This window comes from Oreochromis niloticus, linkage group LG11 (assembly GCF_001858045.2).
Source record: "Oreochromis niloticus isolate F11D_XX linkage group LG11, O_niloticus_UMD_NMBU, whole genome shotgun sequence".
Classification (NCBI taxonomy): domain Eukaryota; kingdom Metazoa; phylum Chordata; class Actinopteri; order Cichliformes; family Cichlidae; genus Oreochromis; species Oreochromis niloticus.
Genome location: NC_031976.2, coordinates 35,300,970 through 35,327,437, shown reverse-complemented (window position 1 = coordinate 35,327,437; position 26,468 = coordinate 35,300,970). Strand labels below are relative to the sequence as shown.

General features: G+C 39.8%; 2 protein-coding genes across 3 annotated transcripts; one reads left to right on the top strand and one right to left on the bottom strand.

Annotated features, from left to right (window-relative positions):
• The first annotated feature begins 1,566 nt into the window (after window positions 1-1,566).
• Window positions 1,567-16,476, top strand: LOC109204262 (putative ferric-chelate reductase 1). The gene is made up of 15 exons (XM_019365043.2): window positions 1,567-2,121; window positions 2,739-2,875; window positions 3,311-3,408; window positions 3,494-3,629; window positions 4,876-5,079; window positions 5,380-5,481; window positions 5,651-5,795; window positions 6,410-6,517; window positions 7,634-7,749; window positions 8,027-8,113; window positions 12,922-13,013; window positions 14,097-14,155; window positions 14,276-14,413; window positions 15,491-15,522; window positions 15,637-16,476. The coding sequence occupies exons 1-15, from the start codon at window positions 1,935-1,937 to the stop codon at window positions 15,724-15,726; spliced, it is 1,731 nt and encodes a 576-aa protein (XP_019220588.1). The 5' UTR covers window positions 1,567-1,934; the 3' UTR covers window positions 15,727-16,476.
• Window positions 8,443-12,913, bottom strand: LOC109204263 (uncharacterized). Of its 2 annotated transcripts, XM_025911783.1 has the most exons (3): window positions 10,587-12,913; window positions 9,909-10,541; window positions 8,443-9,772 (listed from the first exon to the last, which is right to left on the bottom strand). In XM_025911783.1, exons 2-3 carry the CDS (start codon window positions 10,179-10,181, stop codon window positions 9,104-9,106), a joined length of 942 nt encoding a protein of 313 aa, XP_025767568.1. In that variant the 5' UTR covers window positions 10,182-10,541; window positions 10,587-12,913; the 3' UTR covers window positions 8,443-9,103. The 2 variants fall into 2 exon arrangements, with proteins under 2 accessions (XP_025767568.1, XP_019220589.1); XM_019365044.2 differs by having other exon boundaries at window positions 9,909-12,913.
• Window positions 16,477-26,468: the final 9,992 nt, after the last annotated feature.

Below are 26,468 nucleotides of genomic sequence, written 5' to 3'. Positions count from 1 at the left end.
TGCTGCTTGACCCTGAAGCAGTGAGAGCTGATGCCCCAGTGCTTATCCATAAAGAAGAAATCATTCAGGTTAAATCCTATAGGTGTCTTGGTATTTACCCCGATTACCCTTTTAGCTGGAATAAGCACACTTATAATCTATGTTCTCGCTTACAGCAAAAGGTTTCAGTTTCAAATTTTAAATGGAAGAGGGGTGCTACTAAGTACTGACCATGTTGTGCAGCCAGACCGTTGCTCATTGCCTTGTTCACTTTTCTCTATTTTTAAACTGTATGAAGGGAAATAAAAAGTGACTTGCTTTAAATAATTTAGCTCAAGTATTCACCTGCTTGGCTATTCAAAGTAGCAAAGATTCTATCCTGTGTGAAAACTCTGCATGCCACAGTTTAAAATTACATTATCATAAATATCACAAGTAGCGTTGAAGGTTTAGTACAAAAAAAAAAAAAAAACAAAAAAAAAAAAAACGCCCTAAAGCAAGGTGCCAAGATGTTGACCTCACAGCAGAGGGGACCCCCCTGAAAGATGATGTTGAAAAGGAATATGAAATATACAGTTTTATTCTTCAGAGAAAAGAGACTTATTGTTGCTGATGAGTGAGTTTTATTGCAAATCTGTCCTGAAAATCTAAACCTGAAAGAATACTGCCAAGTCATGATGCAGTCATCAGTTACTGGCCCTTCCAGTTTCACCCCCAGTACTCCAACAACAGCATTGTGTTATTTATGGTCTGTTTTTCACTGACTGCAGTAACAAGTCGCCTGGAAAATCATTTCATTGCAATGGATCTCCTTGCATTGATGCTGCTGTGCACTGCTCCACTGCTCTAGGGCTACCGCTCAGGTCTAGTTACAGACAGCTGTGAAGAATTGAAATCCGACTACTCACGGCTGAGCGCTCAAACTTTGAATGAATATTGGCACACATACAGTGATTATTAACACATACATGTTTTTATTAGATTAATTTAAAAAAAAATCACAGATCTTTGGATTGTTGTAAGAAGGCTCTCCGTTTCTTCTTTGTTTCATGTGTCATGTTGAACGATTACCAAAATTTGTATCCGTGACGGAGTTTTGTTTGACCACCAAGTCTGGACTAGGACATAAAATCAGTCATTGGTCCAGGTGGGGGCACCATGATCGGTCCAGTTAAATCTGTGCACATATATGTGCAATTCCTCAAAGCAATGTTAAAGTTAAATACCACGAGCAAAATTAGAAAATGGAAAAAAAATGGTCAAAGTAGAAAAAACTTGTACTTGAATCCTTGAGTCTCTCCCGTCCTTATTTGGTCCCTCCAGCTACTTTCTTACCACGTTAATTACGCCTCCCCTCTTCCTCGCTGTCTGCTGTTTCACCTGCTGCTGTGCAACAGCTCCGGCATGCAGCTTACTTTGACAAATTTTGCTTAATCTCTTTCTAGTGTATTTATCTTCTTTGTTACCTGTTAAGTCCGACTTTTTCGCTTTTGTTTATCAATCTTTATCAACTTGCATGAGCAAATTGGCAAGATCGGGAATGGCCGAAAAGGTTAAAAGATCTGATTGGCCAATCCAGTGTCAGTAATGAGAATGAACGAATGGGCGGCTGTCAGTGATTGTAGGGCAGGTAGCAGCAGCTCTTCGATCCCGCAGCCCAGTCCAAATGATTGGCTCGTGGGTTTCCTGGCTCTGGCTCCTCCCTGCCGAGAAGCAGCAGGGAAACTCCATGGTTACGTGACGTGGGTATTTTGACCCACACTTTGAAGCAGAGTTTCAAAACATCTGCGCTTCTTAAGCTCGACACACTGTGGACACAGAAGTATCCATATTCCATAGCTATTGGTCCTCCCAGATTCACCTGCAGTGCTCCACCCTGCTCATCAGTAGTAGATGATACTCGTTGTTTCTCACTGACTGCAGTAACGAGTCGCCTGGAAAATCATTTAACTGCAATGGATCTTCTTGTGCTGCTGCTGCTGTGCACTGCTCCACTAATCCGGGGCTACCGCTCAGGTCTGGTTATAGACAGCTGTGAGGACATGAAATCCCACTACTCAGGGCTGAGCGCTCAAACGGCACCACCACCCTTCACTGTCACTACAGAGCAAAGGCGCTACAGACTCGGAGAGGATGTCAAAGGTAAGAAGACAGGAGTAAAAGTAAGCCAGAACGATCCGGGCCGGAGTTGTGCCAAAAGGTGATTTCCGGCACTGTCAGTTATCGAGCGGAAGAATCCGATGTATAGGTTAAGGCATATTGGTGTCGGTGGAGTTCATTTATCGTGCGTTAAAGCCTGGCGTTCTTCCCAGCTGACAATGTTTCATATTAGCTGGTGTCGGTCAAACAGATGAACCGCTACGTGATGATGATTGCGCGATTGATCGACTGTTCGGTGAATCCTGTCGTTGCCATTAATATGCTTTCCACACACTTTTATATGATTTGATGATAGTCAGCCAAACAAATAAATCCATAAAAAGCATTAAACCTCAAAGCAGCAGAATCTCAACCAGAAAACAACAACAAAGAAAAATCATAATACAATGTGTTTATTATTATCTAAGAGTGCTGTTTTCTAAGGTCTAACCCCAAAAGAGGGAAACAGTTATATTTTCAGACGATTTAAGATGCATCTGGGTTTTAGAGGTCAGTCTCTGACATATTTGCTTGTAATACAGTAAAACTTCTTTTGTTTGTGTGTGATCATCACATGACTGTCCAACTGACTGAATAAAATGTTTTTCTGTGATTCCAAGTTGAGCTACAGGGTCCGGCCTCCACACCGTTCACTGGTTTCCTGTTGGAGGCTATAGAAGTGGGAAGCGAGACTCCTGTGGGTTCCTTTGCCATACCAGCAGGGGCTGCTAAACTCCTCACCTGCAGCCAAAGACCTGTGAGTTTCCTTTAATTTTCTGGACTTTAATGTGAGCAGCATGTATGATCACCATGTTTTACCTTAAGTCTACTGTTAGTTTGATGTCAAACATGTTGCCAAACAAATGGATAGAAAACTGCTAAAACACTCAATGTGTCACCTATGTAAAATAGTGAGAAGCCCTAAAAAAACATATCAGTCAATGAAATTAAATGAAAGCATTTAATGTATTTCATAAATGTTAGTTATAGTGACAAGCTGCAAGGTGTGTAATTAAAATCATTTTACAAAATAGTATAGTGTGTTTCACAGCTTTGATTTGCTTTCATTTGGCGACTTTAAATATATACATGTATCAACAGTATAAACATGTGAAATGACAAAAACAGATGACATGCAGTATATTCAAACAACATAATGATGCCACACTCTCTCTCATGTGTGTGTATCCAGAACTCAGCTGTGTCCCACACATCAGGCTTTAATAGCAGCTACATTCAGGTGACATGGAGATTAGAACCATCCAGAGACATCAAAACTGTTCAGTTCCGGTAAAGTTTATTCATTCTAGCAAAGCACTTTCATAACGCTCAAGTGTTTATACCCCAGTTCACACTGGTTTTGGTCTCCCTACAGTGCATCCTTTGTGCAGAATTCTACAACATTTTGGGTTAATGTGACGAGCCCTGTCCTGACCTTCACTAATGGCAGAGCTGCCAGATCTGCAGGTTCCCTCACTGGGAATGGCAGTACAGACCCTGCACCACTTGTTGTAAGTAATATTATCTGTTTTGAACAGAGTAATTAATTCTCTACCAAACTACAAAACAAGCAGTTAGTCCAATCAGCCCATCGGCCAGTTTAGCTGATTTGAAAGTATCCATTGGTTTTGAGACTGATGGAAGTCTACCATCTTTTATATTCTGCAATGCATCTTATACTTAGGCTGACTGCGGATCAGAAGATAGAGCAAGTTATCTAATTGTTAGATTGGTAGTTTGCTCCCTGTCAACTCCAGTCTATATGTCAAGGCATCCTTTGGCAAAATACTGAATCCTCAGTTGCCCATTATGCATGAGCATGTGTGAGTGTGTGAATATTAGACAAGGACAAAAGTGCTTATATAAATGTGTGCGTGATTAGGTGATTGAGGCTTGTGGTAAAAAACATTTTACCATTTATACTGGTGACTGTACACCTATCTAGCACAGACACACTAAATGAAAAGCAATCTATAATCTGGCCTGGATGGACAAATATGAAAGATGAAAAAATCAGTCTTGGAAAACTGCTGCTTATGTATTTTATGTAGTTTATGTTTAAATCAGATTTTTTTTTTTTAGAAATTTGCATCAAGTTAGTCATACACTCTTAAATTTCTACAGCTTGTCTTGAGAGCCCAGAGTTAGCATGACCCACAGAGCTCGGGTGCTTTCATTCAACAGGTGTTTTTCTCAAAATCTGAATTTTCCCTTTCGTTCAACATTTGACTGTCTTTTTATTTACTCTTAACATCTATCAGGGTTGGTGTTTTGTTTTCTCTCAACTTTACCAACAATCATATTTTCAGCAACTATACACATTGTGACTTTTCAAGCAAAGTCTCACACACACATTTTGGTCTTGCAGGAAATTTCCCAGTTGGGTAAATAGGCAAAAACGTCAGAGGTTGATGTTAGGGCCAACATGGTGGTTCATGGTTAGTACTGTCATTGACTCAGGAACCCTGCATGTTCTCCCTGCGCCTCTGTGGATGATATGCTTGATAGATTAGCAATCCATAGGTGTGTATATGAAAGCTGGACAAGTGGTGAAGAAAATGTATGGATCTATTCATGTACTTAAGCATGTACATGGTTTCTAAATAGGCTGTTAGCAGAACTATAAAACAGTAATGTGCAGTACTGAGCGTGACTTCATGTACATGCAAATCGAGAAACTAAAATGGTAAACGGTATATTCAAGTACAACATAATGATGTCATAGTTCTGTCTCGCTCTCCTTCTGTGTATGTCCAGAAATCAGCTAGATCCATCTCTAGTGCTAACTGTGGTGTCACCAAGGTGTGCTTCAGTCACCCTGCAAGCTGTGACCCAGCAGTCAGTTCTAGCTGTTATTTCATGTCGGCCATGATGTCATCCAATGGTACAGCTGTCCAGTATGAGATGACCGGTCCTTATGAAGGATACATCGCTTTTGGATTCTCTGATGATCAGAGAATGGTACCGTAAAGAAAACATTCTTGATTCTATGAAATGTTAAATGTTTACAACAATAAGGCTCTTGGTGTACTTGTATTGAGCAGCACCTGTTGGTGAACAGCTGCTGTCTGAACTTCAATTTGTTTTTGAAAGTTTACAATTTTTAAAAAACATCTGGTTGTCTTGTTTACACAAACACTCTTTTTTTAATATCAATAAATTTGGATGTTTTATCTCAAAAGAATAAACCAGTAAATAATAGTTAAAACTTTCATATGTGTAAAAGCATGCTAATTCTTGACTATATTTGTCTTTCCTCAGGGAAATGATGACATTTACGTTTGTGTAACAGACAGTAGTGGACAAGCTGTTGTGCAACACATGTATTCAACGGGACGCACAACTCCACAAGCGCGTCCTCTGGTACTAAGGTTTTTCTGATATCAGTGATTTATATAAGGCTAGAACATTTAGATTTAGAGCTTTGATGCTGCTCTTGGAAAAATTGAACTGTGTGTGTATTTTTTGTGAATTCTGCTTGATTATATAAATTATATCTGTTTTTCTGTGTCTGTCTGTTTGTGTTTAACAGGGGAATGTTTATAATGTAACAACGTCATTGCAGAACAATGTTATCAGTTGTTCCTTCACTACTACAGACATCATTTCTATTCAGGGGACTTCAGGTTTCAGCCAGTCCTACTACTTCATGTTTGTCCATGGACGCAGCAGCAATGGTAACGTAATTACATAATATACTCATATGTCTCAAGACATGCGTGCATACGTGATTGGATGAATAAGCTACACAGCCACTAGCTTTACTGACCAATAGAATGGAGATTGGTTGGGATAAAAGGGAAGTTTTAAGGTGCATAAAACCTCCATTTCTAGTAAGCGAAAACAATGTGTTAGCCTGGCAAGTGGAAAAAAGGAGGAGTGATGAATATTACTACCTACAAGATAAGAAGTGTCCACACTCTTCATGTCAAGGATACATGGTGTGAGAGTGTGTCGTCATTAAGAACAATCTTTTCAATCACTCATTAAATTCATGGGATTATTTAAATGTGCAGTTTAAGCACTTCACTCTGAAAAAATGAACTATTTACAAAATTTACTCCAGTAAATACTTTTTTTGAACATTTAAGCTGGGCCTTTGACTGTACTTCCTTTTCCAATAGTGTAAAAAAAATTTTAAAAAGTCACCCTGTCCCTCCCATTTTATGAAAAAGTTAAAACACGTTTCATATCTATGCAGACCTTCAAGTGTTTTACTTTCTTGTATATACACACACACATATACATATAGAAACATGAGTGTATAAGCTTTGCAATATCTTTCCTACAGGGCAAATCCAAAAACATAGCGCTGACTTTGTCAGCACTACCAAGATGGACATTTCTACTCCTGTGGTTGTCAGTAATAGTGGATTTCCTGATATCATCAAAGCTCATGGTAAGATCCTGCACAGAGAAATCTGATTGTGAAATAACAATGATTTTTAATTGAAAATAATGTTAGCTAAATCCTTTGTCACTTACTTTGGCCAAACAGGTGACAGTCAGTATACTGCGTTAAAAGGTGAATAGTCAGGATCCTCAGAGGATAAATGCTACTGGCAACACAGGAAGACATTCAGGACATTGAAGTTTTACTTCCATTAAGATTAAACTATTTAATCTATAATACCAAGTAGACTTACATTTCTTTAAATGAAAGTGCATGCAGCACCCTCAATACTGATGTTGGCACGATGTAGAGTTAAAAAACAGAGTTTATTCTGGTCTTGCCAACCTGTGAGAACTGCTCATGAAGAAAACAATAAAAAAAAAAAAATCACATCAAAATGCATTCTTGTACTTTGTGTCAATCAATCAAAAAGTCATCAATCACAGAAAATAAAACATTAAAAGTACACAAATCTCATGAGCTGACATCCAGGTGGGGCTATATAGTCCTTTGTGTCTTTAGCATCTTATTCTCTATCTTCTTTCTCACTAGAAGAAATAAGTGAGAAGTGAGAGCAGCAGCATGCAGACACCATGTGTGCTAGCAAAAAAGTGGCTGGGTGGAGACCCAATCTGCAAACAACTGTACCCTCTATGGTTCACCACCAGATGGTGCAATGGAGCAAAATCCGGGCATACAGCTCAACAAAGCATCAAGTGCAAAAGAATGTTATAGTTCATCTGTTGCATTTTACAGCGTTAATTGACTAAATGGACCAAAAACATGGATTGGGTTTCGTACATCCAGACGTATTCCTTGGCAGTAACTCTTGCCTGTTTCATGACACAAGGACTTACCATCATGGAAAACAATTATTTGTAACATATTGTACGAATGTTTAAAAACTCATCATCATCAAAATCGACCATTTTTATACATTTTGGAAGCTATAAAATATTTCTGTACTGTTCTTCTAATGGCTTGCCTCCAATAATTGAAATGCACTCAGTTGGTTTCATTCCATTTATAGTCATAGACAAAATGGGACCAAGGGAAAAGATTCATCTTAACTCATAAAACAAAGAGAAGTGGTGAGAATTCCAATATTTAACTGTGTTTCAGGATCACTGATGCTGATTGCCTGGATGACCACAGGATCACTGGGAATGATGGTTGCCCGATATCTGAAAAAAATGGCCAAGGGAACGAGAATGTGTGACAAAGATCTCTGGTTTGTGGTGAGGCATCATAGAAAAAAAACATGTGTTATGTCTTTTCAACATCAACACAACGCCTCTGTGAACCAAACTAGCTCTGAAAACAATAGTAAAAAGCCACAGAAAAAAGTCATATAAAATGTAGATTCTAGTTGCAAATACGCTAAGAAAATATAAAGTGCTACATTTCAGATATGCTAGACTTTTAAGACAGTTGGTCAAAGTCTAATGTCTTGTTGGGAACAGGGGACTGGTTTGGTTGGCTTAATATCATGTTGTATTCTTTATGTTCCTCCAGGTCCATGTTGGAGTAATGTGTATGACGGTAGCAGCCACAATCATTGCTTTCATCCTCGTTTTCTCTCATGCTCGGGACTGGTCTGGGGTTAGTACACCAACTCTGCTAGAACCAGAATTATTACAGATTTATATTTTTTTAATTACAGGTCAATCAAATGACGAAACTAGGTTTACCTGTGTAACACACTTTTATTTTCCAGGAAATAATGATTTTTATGATATGAACCTTATGATATGAAAGTTTTTGGTTGAAATCACGTAATACAAACCATTGTTTATTTGATACATGAATCCAAATATCCTTCAGATTATATTGTATCACATTTGAATCTCCTTTAATACCAGTTTTAAAATGTAACATGTAAAGTAAGTAAAATTGTATTCCTATAGCACCTTTCAAGATAGATATCACTAAGTGCTTTACAAAAAACCCAAACAAGAATAAATTTATACTCAGGTGGTAGAGCAAGTTGTCTACCAAACGGAAGATTGATACATTGTTGTGCAAGCAGTAAATCTACAGACAAGATACTGAGCCTTGAGCTGCACCTCATGTACACACATGTGTGAATGTTACAGTTTTTCTCAAATGCTAAAACACATTTCACAAACGTTCCCACCATGTTCCCCAATGTCTAAACACAACACCCTTTTCTAAAGCTACATAAACACAACCACACCTTCCCACTGCAAAACTCAAACTTTCACACCAAAAGAGCAGCTCGAAGCTTTCAAAAATGTAAACACTATACACATCATTACACACTACAGCAAAACAATTGAAAACACAATGCTCAATTTGTGAGAAGGTTCTTTGTTTCATAACTGCCAATGCATATTTTTCAAAACTATACAGTAACGGATCGTCGTAGATCTCTGCAGAGGATTAGGCATTTAGATTTGTGAGTTTCATATGAAGAGTATAAATCTATAGAAAATCCTGCATGTACGTACACTACTGTAACACAACTCAGTGCAAAAACAGAATCTATTGCACACAACAGTACTCTTGAAAACATGATCAGGGTGTGAAGTTTTTTTTATTTACTTTATTCACACCACACACACACCACAATCACTGTGCGGCATCATGTCGCTGAGCTGCATCGGGCCACATCACCTCATCCACATCGCAGGCTATATTGTCTCTCGCCAGGCACCGTGGGAAAAATGCCCTGGAATGGCGAATCCATCCTTGGAAGGCCTCCGCTGGGATGTCAACACAGGCCAGCTCCATTGCCCTTAGGAGGTTCTCTCTTGTGTATGGTTGTCTGTCATAAACCTTCCATCTCCACGATGAGAAGAACTCCTCTATAGGGTTCAGGAAAGGGGAGTAGGGTGGCAGACAGACGTTTAAAAAGTGGTCACTGTTGGTGGTGAACCACTCTCTGATTTGGTTTGTTCTGTGGAAGCGGACATTGTCCCAAATGATCACATAAATGTGATGTGCGGGCCCAGGATGGTGTTGTTGGCAGTCCAGGAGGATGTCTTTTAGCTCCTCTAGGAAGGTGAGGAGACGTTGGGTGTTGTAAGACCCAAGGACAGCATGCTGGTGGACAAGCCCCTCCGAACCCATGGCCGCACAAAGAGTAATATTACCCCCCCGTTGGTCAGGGACCTCAGTGATGGCTCTTTGGCCAATGATGTTACGGCCTCTTTGCCTTCGTTTCTGCAGGTTGAAGTCAGCCTCATCCAGGAAGAGGTACTCATGAGGTCTGGCCATCGCGTCCAACTGTAATATCCTCTGTGAAAATGTGAAAGTGCACAGGTGTTCAGAACAACAGTCAATCAGGTTGCACAGTATTGTCCAGAAGTAATGTAGGCCACTAAGCAACACAGTATGTCCACTAACTGTACTGTGAACATGGATGTATACTTACTTGCACATACTCGTAACGTAGGTCTTTGTGTCGCGCAGAGTTGAGCTCAAAGGGAACCCTATAGACCTGTTTCATCCGCGTCTTTTGGCACCGGAGAACTCGGTCTATTGTGGCCAAGCTGACATCGTCAATGCTCTCAAAGTTGACCTTATCGGCAATGACTTTGTCTCTGATCTCCCGGAGTCTGATGAGGTTGTTCCCACGAACCATTTCCACAATGAGGGTTTCTTGTGCCGCTGTAAATATGGCAACCCTCCCACCTCTATGTGGCATTCTTTCAACTCTAAAGAAAGAAACATGTGTTGTCAATTGACATGTGTTACAATACAGTCCGAACTGATTTGCAACCAATAGCCTACTTTCACAGGTTTGTAAAACTGTATTGTGACAAAGAAAGCAATAGAGTACAATACCTGTTGTGTTGTCTGAATGCCCTGATAATGCTGGCCACGGTGAACCTACTCAGGTTTGGACGGACTCTTAGTCCTGCTTTAGCCATTGTCATGCCATGGACAATGACATGGTCAATGACTGTTGCTCGCATCTCGTCCGTAATGATGGTGCGAGGTTGTCTTGCTCTCCCTCCTGGACCTTCTCCTCTCCCATGTTGGCCTCCTCCTCTTCCTCGTTGACCTGCTCCTCTTCCTCTTCTCATTTGAACTCCTCTTCCTCGTTGACCTGCTCCTCTTCCTCCTCTCATTTGAACTCCTCTTCCTCGTTGGCCTGCTCCTCTTCTTCCAGGGCCAGCTCTTCTCCCTCCTCTGCATCGAATTCCTCTTCCCCTGACTCTGCCTTCATCCATTGTGTTTGTTTGGAATCTTCAGCAAACTGTGCACTCTGAACTTGCTTTTATACATGTGGTCACAGCATTAGCAACAAGTGTCTTCAATTTTGAGTCATTGTGTGTAATGAATGACGCCAGGTGTGTTCATTGTGTTCAAATATTGCTGACTGTGGCAAGCATGTTGCATCACATGAGCTTTCATTTGAGAATATGAGCAGAGTTCTTTTGCAACTTGTGTTTTAGCAAGGCAAAATGTGGTTAGATTTATGACAACGGAGGATTATGTTCTGTGAATTGTGTCTTCATGTGACATGTGTTTATGATATTGGTAAATGATGGCTAGATTTAGTAAATGTGTTTAGACAAGTGGTCATTTGGTTTAGAGGTTTGGCGTTTGTGTTTTAGCATTTGAGAAAAACTGTAAAAAAGCACTTAGGCATAGATAAAAGTGCTATATTAGGTGTGTTTGTGCATGGGTGACCGACAGTAGTAGTAGAAAATGCTCAACCTGAGAATATATGATATATAGGATTGACTATCCGGATAGAGTCCAAAATAGCATTGTTTATTTATGTACCCTCATGTAGGATCTCAGGTCTAAATCTGACACACACAGGCAGCTGCATACTGGATACTCAAAGGAACTCTCTACAATGTTGTTTGCCATGATTTTCCATTGTTCTTCATCAAAGTCACATTTCTGCATTTTTTAGGTGTCTCTCTAGCAAAGCTTTGGCCATCATCTTGGTTTGTCAGCTCACCATAGAAGAGCTGCTTTGGTTACCTGTTATCATGTATCCATCTTAGCTGACACTGTATCAGTGAGTCTATCCTTGAAAGAGTCCAGGACTTGCATCCATACCTCAATGCAAGTCCAGGACTTGCATCCATACCTCAATGCAGTAAGGACTACTGCTCTCTAAAATGCACACTTAGTCTCCAGTTTTATATCCCTTTTGGTTCCATACTTACTTCTGGAGTCTATAGGAAGCACTCGCCTTAGCAGTGCTGCTGGATACCTAAATACTAAGACTGTTGGAAGAGGATAGACTGTTACAAAGTTAGGTCAAGGAGTTAAAATTGTCAAGTACCTTATCGTTGATCTTTATTTCAGGCATGACTATAGAATAGTAATCAGCACTGAGGAAGTCATGAAGAAGTGATTTAGTGACTTCCGTCTTTGCCTTTAGGCGCTGAGTATTAATGATACCTCCATCTGTTTTGTATGTGATCTGGATCCCTATTTTTAAGTCTTTATAAGCCGAGAGAAGCAATGCCTAAAATGGAAGCTGAAGGGTGTTGGAGCATCCTTGCTTGACTTCATTATTGATGAGGAACTCATCATCGTCTCAGCCAATGTCTAGTCCTGCTTTTACACCATCATGAAAGCATCTGATTATTTTTACCATCTTGGGAGGAATTCCAATTCAGAAAACAGCTTCTTGGCATGACGCTATGTTGAACACCTTAACAAAGAGGTTTTACAGATTCATATTTTGTTTCTTATATTTCTCTTGAATCTATCTTATGGCAAAAATTACGTAAACTCTACCTCTGTTCTGGGGGAAACTGCACTGGCTTTCTGGTAGTGTCTCTTCTGAAGATAGGTATTCAACCTTTTTAAAATCACCTTAGAGGATTTTGCCTGAAATGCTTGATAGTTGTCACAACTGGACTTTTCACCCTTGCCTTTGTGCAGCTGCCCTATTCTGGCATATTTCAGATCTTGGGGTAAACAACCATCCTCACACCACATACCAAGGAACCGAGTAGGGAGGTGCTAAATAAGTATCCATTTACCATTTTAGACCGGTAGACTAATGTCCTTTGAGTTATTATGCAGTTTGTCACTGTGTTTTTAATTTCATTTAAAAATTTGTTTATCACTGAAAACTCCTTCGCAACAAGAGATAATTACACCTTACAGTAATTTAAGTTATGTAAATTAACCATTAAACAATACTAAACAATACAGACCAAAAGCACAGCCAACATACTGGAAGATATTATTAAGTAACTCTTCTTAATATTAATGGTAATTATTAAAAACATCAAGGGGGGCTTTCTTTGGTTTATAGCCAAATGATGCATCTCTATAAAATCAAAGTATCATTTAGTTTTTTTATTTGTCTTGATATTCTTTAAACACTCTCTTTAGTTACGTATTTCCACTGTCAGACTGATATTTACGTCATCATGATTACCAGTCTTAATGCTTGTGGTTTCCAGGGAGCACATCCAGTGTTGGGTTGCCTGGTTATGATCCTCTCCTTCTTCCAGCCTATAGTGGCTATGCTGCGCTGTGGACCACAGCATCACCTGTATGTATCCATCTGTGTGTGTTTCTAATTTAATTTACTATGGCATGGCAACACACATTTTAGAGTTTAATTACTGTTTTACACACATTACTGTTTTTTAGTACACTTATTTGACAAATTTTGGAAACACCATCAGCCAAAAGGATGGGGCAGCACCTGCTTAATGACTGCATTCACTGTTCACTTGGTTCAGTTCAGTGTAGTTGATAACCTCTGATAGCTATATTCATATGTCTTCCATTAATGTCATTACATTTTCAATTTTTTTCCATAGGGATTTATCTCATAGTGTAACCTTCACATGAGTTATTGGTGCACACATTTTCTTGAAGCCCTCGCAAATTTAATTCTTTGTATTCACTTAGCAATATGGCTTGTGGTTCTCTGCCTGTCTCACTGGCATTTTCCTGTTCATTGTGTCAAATGTTTAGTTATTCCATTGAATGGCTGTAGCTTTGTAGGCCACAGTCAGTGAATTGGAGTCTTGGCTCCGCACTGTTTTAAAATAATCCCAACCAGTAGTTGGAGTGAGCCAAAGTACTTTGGCTCCAGTTAAGTGACTGTGAAAAGGGAGCCACCATCATGGATTGAATACTGAACAGCTAATCCAATCTCCCAGTCTCACCAATTTAACCATCCACCCAAAATACTAAATAAGAATACATATCCATAAATGAAGTCATTTCTACAAAGGGAAAGGAAACTTTTTTCCCAGTGGAAACACTCAGGCCATCTTATATCTACAAGACCTCGCAGTACCTTATTATCAACAGAACACTTTGCTGTCAGACTGGCTGTTTTTCCTACCATGAAACCAGCTCTCAGTTTGGATTCAGGAAACAGTCGCTCTCTCAACTTTTAATTTTAGGCTTAAAACTTTCCGTTTGTTACAGCTTATAGTTAGAGCTTAATCAGGTGACCCTGAACCATCCGCTGGTTATGATGCAATAGGCAAAGGATGCCGTGTGGCTTCCCATGCTGCACTGAATCTTTCTTCTTCACAGAGCAAATGACATGTTCTCTCCTTTTTTTCTTATATTGATTTCCGCAGTTGATTTCATTTTTATTCTCTCTTGTTGACAGGCGGTATCTATTCAACACATCACATTTTTTGAATGCAGTGATAATAAAATCTTTAGCCGGTAAGCTTTTGTTTTACTTGATACTGTTTTGCACTCTTTAATAATTCTAACATTTTCAACAGCAGACACACTGTCACCCATGCTGCTGATCTTTAATGCCTGTTTCTTTGTGTTACACAGTGGCAGCCATATTTACAGGCCTGGGCTTGATTGACAGCAGTGATGGATGGCTAATGAAAGTGATGGGTGGCTTTCTTGCCTGGGAAGCTCTCTTTTACATCATGTTGGAGATTCATAATGGGAGAAATAAGCATGCAGGTAAATGTTTTTTTCCCCTTATTGACAAAAGAAAGAAATCATCACTTAAAAAAGTGCATCTAAAGGTTGACTGACCATTGTGAAATAAAATAAGCATTATTGAGATAATACACAACTGATATCACACCTTAAGATACTTTCATTTTTACGACTAGACAGGGACTTGGCTCAGCTGGTTGCTTTCTAGTTATATTCCTATAGAACAGGAAGGTAATGAGTGCAAATGTAAAAGTTATGGACTTTTGTTCCATATGAATTTCGGTCTAATAGGACAGCAACCGCAACTTTGTCGTAAAATGTTATAGATCGCACTACTATCGTATAGTGAGTGAAGTACTGTAATAATACCAAAGATCGTCTGGTGATTCTAGTCTAGCAGTCTATCCTGCTACTTGTATCAACAGTCATATCATTATTAAACACTAGCAACCTAGTTCCATTGGTAGTTATAGGTACCCATACATTAGCAATGCCTCAACTATGTTTGACAGATGATGCATCACTCTTTATAATATGAGCTTTTTTTCTCTCCTTCCCCTTTTCTCATCATTGTAGTACAAAAAAACTTTGTTTCTCTGTTTGTCATTTATTTTATTTTTTTTTAACTGATGTTCCGATGTTTTTTTGACAAAGTCTAATTGATCTTACTATTCTATAATGTAACCAGACTGTTGATTTGGATCCTCTTTTAAGCTTTTCCTATTTTAGTTTTTTCATTCTAATATTGGCCTCCCTCCCTTACAGTGATGCCTCTTTTGGAGTCATATTATAGAGAGATAGATAGATATAGATATATAAACAGTTAATGCAATTGTTAATGCATTGTTATTACAAGAATGTTAGTCACATATTGTAAGACTCCAAATGGTTTAAATAATATGTAAATGAAATTAAATGAAAGCTGAAATCGAATAACTTATTCTACACGTATAAATCAAAAAATTAAAAACAAGCTTGAACTAAACTGAAGTAAACTGAAAAATAAAATTCAGATGTATGATGTTAAGGTCAACGACACACTCGGGTTGTTGGTTGTGGCCTGCAATTTTTAACAGTTGTTTCTGTTCTGGATTTCAGATAGTGCTACTGTAGAACTGGAATCAGAATTGGTAAGTTGAAAGAAATATAAAAGCAAATAATAATTAATCACATTATTATACATACATTAACCATTGTGAGGAATTTTTAATCTAATTTTAATCTAATTTACATTGTTTTGTTAGGTAAAAATTGATGGTCTGCTGATCGGTCTGTTCTTTCTGGGAAACATTTGCTTTTTGGTGGCACTTTTGGTTGGAATTGGGGAGAGATAAGAGCACCAAAAGAATTGTCTGAAGAATTTTCTTTTTTTTTTAATCCAAATATACCTGATGGGAGACTGTGCACTGAAAATTTGGACCCACTGAGATTGTTTTCTCTCTCAGTAAGCTCTTTCTTTCTTTCTTAAACTCTCTTAAGCTTTCAGTTTCATAGCTAAACTTAATTTCAATTACTAAAGTAAATTGGCAATCAGCATTTAACCAGACTTTATTAGGTCAGAACTGATTGTCTATTATATAGTGCAATAATGTTTTTCCATGAACATTATAGAATTTTTAGTTCTTGATATTTAGGAATCCTAGTTCCTGTTTAGTGTTTAGAGACCTTATTCCTGTCATCCAATGTTTTCTTGTATCGTGTTGTTGAGTCTTTGTCTTTGTATTCCTGTTATGTTGTTTCCTGTTTTATTTTGTGAGATCTTACTTCTTGTGCTTTGTCCTTGGTAAGCTTAAGGTATGCTTCATACACCCATGTGTTTCCAATGCATGCATAGTCTTAGATTCCCAACAAAGGTTTGTTTGAAAATCAAAATAACATCAAAATAAAATCGAAAAAGACCAACATATTGCAAGAAAAAGAATAAAATGGGTGGAGGACAAAGAGCATGACAAAAAAAGATTTTTTTACCATTCGTAGAATATCAATTGTAAGTGATGGCAGTCAGTAATGAATTTCATTTTTAATGAAAGATGAAATGAAAGCTGACATATTTTTAAATTTAAAGATTAAAGCTTACACCTTTACATTTTCTAATTTGTTTTCTTTACCTGCATTTTTTCTAATTAACTCTGAGCAGTTTGTGGTTTTCCTTTTCTTTCTGATGGAATAAATGACCAAAAGGCAATTTAAAAAGTTATTGTTGTTATTATTATTATCATTATTATTATTATTATTATTATTATTATTATTATTATTATTGTTATTATTATTGTTATTAGTATTATTACAACAGCGTGGGAAATGATTATTTGATCGCCAAGCAAAGCATTTCTTATTATTTGGTAGAGAAACCCTTGATGGGTATGTGCATGTACATGGTAAGCTGTTAGTGCTAAACATCTGCAATTTTTGATCATGTCTGGTGAAGGAATGAAAAGATTGCTGATTCATAATTCAATAAAAAAAAAGTGTTGTTTTGAATACTACTGTTTTGAATATTGAATATTATTTTATATTATATAATAATAATTATTATTATTATTGTTGTTGTTTCATAATTTTAATAGCTTTAAAGTAAGAAAGAAAATTGTCATGAAATCCTTGAAATATTGGTTTCACTTTCATATGTTTAAATCTATGTATAAAAAAATAAATAAATAAATAAAATAAAGGATTAAACATTCACCATGAAGTCATATTTACTATTGTCCATAATGAATCCACAAATATTGAACTTTTTAGTTATATTTTCTATAGGAGAAACCTATGGGAGAAGCCAGTCGTGCAGACCATATAGGGTCTACATACATACATTGAAAAAATAAGGATCAGAAGTTTCAGTCTGTTCCAAGAACATATGGTGGTTAGTTTCAGTTCAAATTGCTGCGCCATTTAAAAATTTAAAGTACATTTCTTTGGCTTTGGAATTCATGAGGAAATGTAGCTATTTTGTACACGTCTGTTCAGAACTCTATAAAGAAATAAGATCAAATTTCTGTCAATAACAATGTAGAGTAAAAAATCTCAGTAAATACACTTCTAATCATATTGTAATTATAAATAATTATAAATAATTATATATTATAATTTTTTATCATTTTCAATAAAGTCAGACCTTCCAGTTAAATGTGGGAGACTGAGGGTAATGTGGGTGGAATTCATCAAAATGCCTTTGAGCGTAAAACAGAGCTGGGAACAGCTTTAGTTTCAGTTCTGTGTTCTTCAGGTGCTCAGCGACAGCTATGGCAGCGTTTAAAATGCAGATTTCTTAAATTATTCAGGGCATTCCCCGTGATTTTCAGGGTTTTTACATTCACTCAATTTAAACTCTAATGATAAGTGGGCCACACTTATTCACCACAGATTCACTTTGATGCAAAGTGACTGCTTAATTTGGCCAACATTATCTATTATCTATTCACATAGATGTAGATCTATTTGTTATCTATTCACATTCTTTACTAATATGCTCATTTCCAGAATGCATTTTTGAGCAAACAAAAGAAAGAATGCTCTTTCTGAAACAAGTGGAAGCCTTAATTTTTCAAATACATTCTTTAACTTTTGTGAAAATACAGTTCTTTAGTTACATTAATGCCACTGTATAATAATAGCCTTGAAATTTCACATTATCAATGAGATTATTATTTTTAACCCTTTCACATGATCATATAAAAGGCAGATATGTATAAGCAATATATTTCTTGGTCCTAGAGGGCACCTACATGTTGGCTAGTCTACTCAATTGAAACTTGTGTGACCAGTGATGGTCTTTTTACTGAAGAACTCTATGCTGACATACATAGATTTTCAATTTAATGAAATTAAAAAATTTATTGTCATTTATTATTGACAGTCTGCTTTCACTTAGTCAACCCCCCCAGTCTGTTTTAAGTCCTTGCAGTTCTAATAACTGAAAATAATACAGTTTTAAAATAGGAGCACAAAAATGTATGCAGAACCTTTGCGTGAAATAAATCCACTGATTCAGTTCTATTTCAGCTCTAGAGGCAGGTAAATGTTAAAGAAACACTTGTTTGTCCATTCTTGTATGCCTCTTACACAATCTGTTCACAAGAGAGGAGATCCCTGCGGAGAGGAAGCTGCCAAGGACTCGCTGCTAGCAGTCTGATTATCTCTGCATACCACGACCTTGTGGGCCACCAAGGGGCCACTAGAATCAGAGAGAGGGAATGCCGACGCACTCTCTCTAGAACTGGAGATATCATTTCCACTGGGGGAAATGCATACAGGAGCACGTCTGGCCATTGGTGCGCTAGCGCGTCCAAGCCCAAGGGTGCATCGTGGTCAATTATGGAGAAGAACAGGGGGCAGTGAGTATTTACCCTGGAAGCAAAAAGATCTATTTGCGCCTTGCGTGTTAGGAAAGTGCAGCGCCTTCTGGGGCTGACAACCTGAACAGAACTTAAGCGGCACCTCTTGGGCGGCAACAGAGGGGTAAAAGCAGTGTCTCTCTGCTGCTGGACCCCTTCTCCACCCGAAACCACAGCTAGGAGGGCTGAGGCTTCTTCCTCCTGGGCGTCGGGTCCCGCCGGGGGCCCGAGGGTGGGCCTTTGCTCCAGGCCGACTGGCGTGGAGCTCGGGCCGGAGGATGTGCTCTCGCTGGCGGCACACCCACTTCAGCAGTGGGCGCCGGTCTCTTGCCAGTCGGCAGAGGAGCGGCGGGCCTGTGAGAGCTAGCTGCGGGCTTGGGCTTGGGCTGACGTCTGGGGATGATGTCGCGCAGAGCTTCCATCTGCTTCTTCCTCAGATCGATTCTAGCCTGAATGGCTTCAAGTGAATGTCCGAATAACCCAGCCGCAGACACTGGTGCATCCAGATATACAGCTCTGTCCCTATCCGGGAAGTCAGAGAGGGTCAGCCACAGGTGCCTCTGCGCCACTACTGTCGAAGCCATCCCTCTGCCCAGGGAGAGCGCTGCACAGTGAGATGCACGGAGGATGTAATCTGTGGCGACTCTGACCTCGTTAAGAAGAGGTGCCAAAGGGCTGTCATCAGGAACCAGCGATCCGAGCTCCGCCAGACACATTGCCTGGTACGTCTGGAGCATGGTGACGGAGCTCATGGCGTGAGCAGTGCCAGCCTGAGCCCGATAAACCTTCTCCAGCTGCGAAGCAGAGAATCTGCAGTGCTTGGACGGCAGAGTTGCGGGGCCACCGACACCATGGTTATGGGACGGGGCCAGATAAGCAGCCAGAGACGGCTCCATAGGGGGTGGGTTAGCTAAGCCAGCCCCCTCGGCGCCGTCCAACTCCATGTACTGTCCATAGCCGGGCACAGTGACGCGGGTAGACAGAGGTTTGTCCCATGATGCTGTTAGCTCACAGAGAAAGTCTGGGAACATGGGAAGGCAGTTTTTGGCCGTTGCGGGCTCCGGTGGGAGGAAAAAACCCGCGAACCACGACGGCTTCTGAGCTGGCGGAGGAGAGGGCCAGTCCACCTGCAGCTTCTCAGCAGCGCGGCGAAACAGGGAAAAAAGAGAGGTGTCATCGTGGCCAACCGGCGCAGCAGCGGCGGCACATTGGGCCGACAATGAGCTCTCCTGCTCATCCTCCGACAAACCATGGATGTCCAGGCCGATGTCCAGCACGTCATCGTCTTCCTGGGGAGCGCTGGTGGGCTTCAACCCAGGCTGAAGCCCGTCAGCGCTCCTGCGTGGTTCCGGCTCGTCATCGGCTAACCCGTCAACATATTCCATGTGGTCAGCCCAGCTAATTGCGGGACATCGACCGGAAAATCCTCGTCTTCGGTCTCGGACGAAGCCGGGGCTCCAGACTCGGAAAGGAGAGGGTCATGCCGTGCGACAGCCGAGCGTCCCAGCACTTTTTCCACAAACGTCACCCGTCTTTCCAGGGTCGAGCGCCAGAGCTGGCGACAAAATGCACAGGCTTCGGGCTCCATCAACGCTCTCCTAGCGTGGACGATCCCCAGGCAGACAGGGCAGGCATCGTGCTGGTCGCTGTCGTGCAAACAGAAACCGCATCCCTGAGGGCAGGGGCGAACAGAAGATTTCTGCTTTGCTTGCTTCAGTTTGGAGTCCATTCCAAAATGCAAAGCGAAACGCTGCACAGGAAAACTTGAAATTAGTGCTTCGCGGGCAGCCTACACACCAACTGGGCGGTGGGGGCTAACACCAACAGGGGCAGTTAAGCTAAGTTCAAGTCGGCAGACAACGGAGCTAACTAGCAGCAGCTAGCTAGCCCAACTCAGCAGAGGTGTTCTCAGCGAGGTGAAGAGCGTAAGAACTGAGGGATGACTGTGATGACAGCGGCTATATGTGCAGGCGGGGCCATGCGCGTCATCACACGTCATCTGCCTTAAAGGCGTGAATAAAGGTTTCTTCAGCCAGGACACGCGAGGGCGTGATATCCCATACTTATGTGTTGTACCGAGTGAATCGACTGAAAGGGAACCAAAACAAACAAACAAACAAACAAAAATCGTTGGGGAAAAATACTGTGAATATGATAATTAAAAAGGATATGAACTATACATCAGAAAGCGCAAAAAAGAGCGAATCTTATGGTCAATCTTTCCTGAATATCTGGTTTAGAAATTCCGCTGAGTCATAAAGTAATCATCGGTTACTGGCCCTCCTAGTTTCACCTGGCAACTACGAAGGCCTCAACAATAGCACTGTGTTATTCGTGATCCGTATTTTTCACTGGCTGCAGCAATGACTCACTTGAAAAATGATCATTTTATAGCAATGGTCTTTGTGTTGCTGCTAATGAGTACTGCTCCACTGATCCGGGGCTAAAGTTCAGAGAGTTATAGACGGTTGTGAAGACATGCAGCTCCACCGATCTGAACTGAACCTACAAACAGCACCATCCCGTTTCACTGTCGCTATAGGGCAAAAACCACTATTAAAATACCTCACAGTTTTCAGCTGTTTTTGGGCTGAGTATGCATTTTTTCAATATTTTTTTTTTTGTCATGCCCCGAGCCTTGGAAAAAAACTAATTTTGGGGTGTGTTTGCTTGTGTTTGCGAGATCCCAAGTTTGTTTTGCGAGATTTCGCAAAAGTTTTGCGAGATCTCGCAAAAGTTGAATTCCAACAATGGCGGCAGCTACTTAGTTGTAATATTACTCTTTCTGGGTCACAAAATAAACTTTTAAGATATTTTGAGGCATGAATGTAGCTGTGTAAACGTCAAATATCTGCTCGGTTTACAAGACATCACATATTTGCAAAAGTGCTCCGACGTTTTCGGAGATCTGACACCCACCATCTCGAAGCTAACGGGAGGTCGAGACCTACTACAGCCGGGAGGAACACCGCTCTCCCGGCACATCGTGCCTCGACCTCCCGGTCGCCTTCGAGCTGGCGGCCTCCGAAGAATGCGGCTAAAACTTTGCGAGATCCCGAGTTTGTTTTGCGAGATCTCGCAAAAGTCCGTCTTAATTTTTTTTTTCTCCCATGTCCCCTGCGGGGCTCCGTAGTAAGATGCCATTTAAATCACGGATTGGTGGATTTTTTTGGTTTACTGGTCTTCTGTTTATTTATTTCTTATTTGTTTTGTTTTGTTTTGTTTTGTTTTGTTTTGTTTTGTTTTGTTTAGAGAAAAAGGGGGCATAAGTCCTATTAACCTGTAACAACTGTGATACTTGCTTCTAATTAAATATATTTGAAACAGAAAAGATGATTTATACTGTCAGGTATTTCTTCAGTAGTGCAGAAATTGACGTATTGTTTTTTAGCTGATCAGCAACAAAACTCAGCAGGTTCTTTGGTCGATTTCACCTCTCTTAGAACATTTTTCAAAATCATATTTACAGAAAGATAAACAAACTTAATTAAATTCACTTAAATTTATTTATATAAGAGTCACAACAGGAGTCACTTCAAGACATTTTATATGGTAAGATAAAGACCCTACAACAATACAGAAAACCCTCTGGCAGAAACACCCTCAATAGGGGGCAGCCATCTGCCACAGGAGGGGGACAGGACATAAGATACCCTGTGGAAGAGAGCCAGAGATTAATAATAACTAATGACTAAATGCAGAGTTGTGTGTAAACAGATGAGAGTGAAAAGAGGTGACTGAAGAAGCACTCAGTGCATCATAGGAGGCCTCCAGTATTCTAGAACTATTGCAGCATAACTAAGGGAGTGTTCAGGGACACCTGATCCAGCCTGTAAGATCTATGGTGAAAGTATCCTAATATCTGAATTCAGTGTCAGAAGGACTTTCCTGGATGATATTTTTTTTTAATTCCAAGTTGAGCTACAGGGTCAGGCCTCCACACCATTCATTGGTTTCCTGTTGGAGGCTATAGAAGTGGGAAGCGAGACTCCTGTGGGTTCCTTTGCCATACCAGCAGGGGCTGCTAAACTCCTCACCTGCAGCCAGAGACCTGTGAGTTTCCTTTCATCATCTTTTCCTTTTTTACCGTACTGACTGTGAGTTTTTTGTTAGTTTTGGTTTTTTTTTTTAACCATGGAAATTATAACTAAGATAACACTGTGAAGAGTTGTGCTGCATTTCAGCATTGTGAAGGAAAGCACACAACAACCGTTTTGTGACACACTGCAAGATGTATAATTAAAATTATTTCACAATAAAGTATTAGTAACACTGTGTTTCACATCATGTCATTTGATTTGTTTTCATTTGGTGACTTTAAATAATATATATGTATACCCTGTATACACAGTCTCTGTGTAACTTGTTAGCAGAGCTGCACAACAATAAGTACAGGTCAGGCACAATACTGAGACTGTGTAATACTGTGTAAGTACACATGTGAAATGACATGGTCTCTCTCTCTGTATCTGTGTGCATGCACACGTGTGTGTCCAGAACTCGGCTGTGTCCCACACATCAGGCTTTAATAGCAGCTACATTCAGGTGACATGGAGATCAGAACCATCCAGAGACATCAAAGCTGTTCAGTTCCGGTAAAGTTTATTCATTCTAGCAAAGCACTTTGATAACGCTCAAGTGTTTATACCCCAGTTCACACTGGTTTTGGTGTCGCTGCAGTGCATCCTTTGTCCTGAATGCTACAACATTTTGGGTTAATGTGACGAGCCCTGTCCTGACCTTCACTAATGGCAGAGCTGCCAGATCTGCAGGTGCTCTCACTGGGAATGGCAGTACAGACCCTGCACCACTTGTTGTAAGTAACAATGTCTGTTTTTAACACAGTAATTAATTCACTACCAAACTAGAAAATTGGTAATTATTCTGGCTGGTGCATTAGTCAAATGGGCTGATTTGAAAGTATCCATTGGTTTTGAGGCTGAAGGCAGCCTATATTCTATTATATTCTGATTCTGGCTGATTGTGGCTCACGGCTTATGTTTGATATCCACCCTCAAATTTCTAACACTGTTTGTCTGCCAGTGTTAGGGTTATTTTTTGGTTTTTGCTCAAATTTGCTAACCAATCACATTATCAAAAACTACACATTATGACTTTAAATGAAGTCTCACACAGGCATGTTTTTCTCGCATGAGATTTATCATTTAAGTATGTCAAATACACATAAACATGACAGACCGATGTTAGGGACAGCATGGTGGTTCACTGGTTAGTACTATGATTGACCCAGGAACTCTGCATGTTCTCCCTGTGCCTCTGTGGAGGCTATGCTTGTTAGATTAGTTTGCAATTCTAAACAGGCCATAAGTGTGAGAGTGTGTGTGACCTCTCTGTTACCCCTGTGATTGTTTATCCAGCCAGCTTTTACCCTGGCTCTCACCCTTTGACTGCTGGGATACGCTGATGCAGGTTTATGTACTTACACCAAGAGTACACAGTCAGTTTGTTAGCAGAGGTGTATAACAGTAATGCACAGTACTGAGTACTTACTGTAAATACACATGTCAATCAAGATAATAAGATGACACTCTATATTCAAAATAATGACGCCACAGTTCGTTTCTCTCTCCCTTTGTGTGTGTGTGTGTATGTGTGTGTATGATCAGAAATCAGCTGCATCCATCTCTAGTGCTGACTGTGGCGTCACCAAGGTGTGCTTCCATCAGCCTTCAAACTGTGACCCAGCAGTCAGTCCTAGCTGTTATTTCATGTCAGCCATGATGTTACCTGGTGGTACAGCCGTCCGCTATGAGATGACTGGTCCTAGTCAAGGATACATCGCTTTTGGATTCTCTGATGATCAAAGAATGGTAATGCAAAAATATATAAATAAATTAAATTAAAAAATTAAAAATTAAATCCAATGTAATTAAATAATTACAACAATATGGCTCTTTGTGTAATTCTATTAAACAGCACCCACTGGTAAAAAGCTGCTGCAATGTGATCTGTCATCACAGAGTAACCTACAGAATATTTTTCTTGAACTTCAGGGGATCCAGAATGGGAACCATAATTATAATTCAGCACTGATTAGAGTATTGCCTCATTAATTATGTCGTTCTTTTTACTTACCTCACAGTTCATGTCTTTTATTCAAACTAGTTTATCTGTAGCTACACTTTCTGAGTAAATAATGTGCTTAACAAAGTGTGTTAGACCATAACTGGCTCTTTGATTCATCTCAAAATCAATATGATGGAAAGGTTAAGTATTGCAAAGGATATTTTCAGAGATTTTAGATAAAAGTACATCAGTATTTTGGTCTTGGCAATATTTCACAAGAGGTATGAAAGCTACTCACATCACAGTGAATCACTTTCATCTCATCTATATAAAACAAACACCTAGTCCTATTGTTTGAAACACCTTTTTTTAACACTTGTGTTAAAAGCATGTTAATTCTTGACTGTATTTGTCTTTCCTCAGGGAAATGATAATATTTATGTTTGTGGCATGAATAGTAGTGGACACGTTGGGGTGCAACATATGTATTCAACAGGACAAACAACTCCACAAGCACGTCCTCTGGTACTAAAGTTTTTCTTGATATCAGCGATTTATATAAGGCTAGAACGTTTTGATTTAATGCTTTGTTGCTGCTCTTAGAAAAAGTGAACTGTGTGTGTATTTTTTATGAATTCCACTTGATCACATAAAGTATATCTAATATTTGTGAATTTGTCCTACAGGGGAACGTTTATAATGTAACAACGTCATTGCAGAACGGTGTCATCAGCTGTTCTTTCACTACTACGAACATCATTTCTATTCAGGGGACTTCAGATTTCAACCAATCCTACTACCTGTTGTTTGTCTATGGGCCCAGCAGCAATGGTAACGTAATTTCATGTACCAGATAGTTTCTTACACCAAACAAGTTTTAAACCATTTGAAAAGGTCCCTTTCAAATGATGCTTGGCAGGGGATCTAATAGGCAGGTTTTTCGAAACAGCACCGTACTGTTTGTCTGATTCTGTCACGGTACTGGGTCTGGGTACCCAGGGTTTGTGTTTTCTGGTTTTTGAATATTGCCTGATTTAGTGTTATTCATGGTGTAATCCTTGTATTTCGTGTTTCTTAGTTATTTTTGGATTTAGGTTTTGTTTCTATGCTTTTCCTATGTTTCACATTTTATCTCTAGTCACCCTTATCTCTGTGTTCGTGCATCTTCCATGTCCAGACTATGTTCCCTCTGTCTCCCCAGTCAGTCATGTCTCCATGTCAAAGTGTCTAATCAGCGTCCTTGTGGATGTCTCATATTTCCTGTTTTACTTTGGAAGTCCTATGTTAGTTTTTCATTTGTGCTTCTTGTCTCATTATGTTAGATCTACTCCAGCTGTGTTTCCCTCCCGTTTCCCATGGACTTTCAGCATGGACTGAAAAGGGAAAACAAGCCCCAGTTTGAGAAGCATTGAAAACTAGCCATGTAGTTATTACTTTGATAGTCAGTATTTATGGACTTCATAAAACATTCACAGGAAATAGCAGTCAGTCTCAAGACATACATTCAGGCCACACATCAACCATCCCCATAGCTAACAGTTCCTCATAGGATGAAGATTGGTTTAGGTACAAGTGAAATTTGAGGCTTTAGGGTGTATTCAGAAAAACAATCCAGCCTGTATAAGTGAAGCCACTGTGGTGGCCTGGCAGGTGAACAAATGTAGGGTGTGATGAATATGTTATTAACTATTAAATAATGTGAGGGCTACATGGTG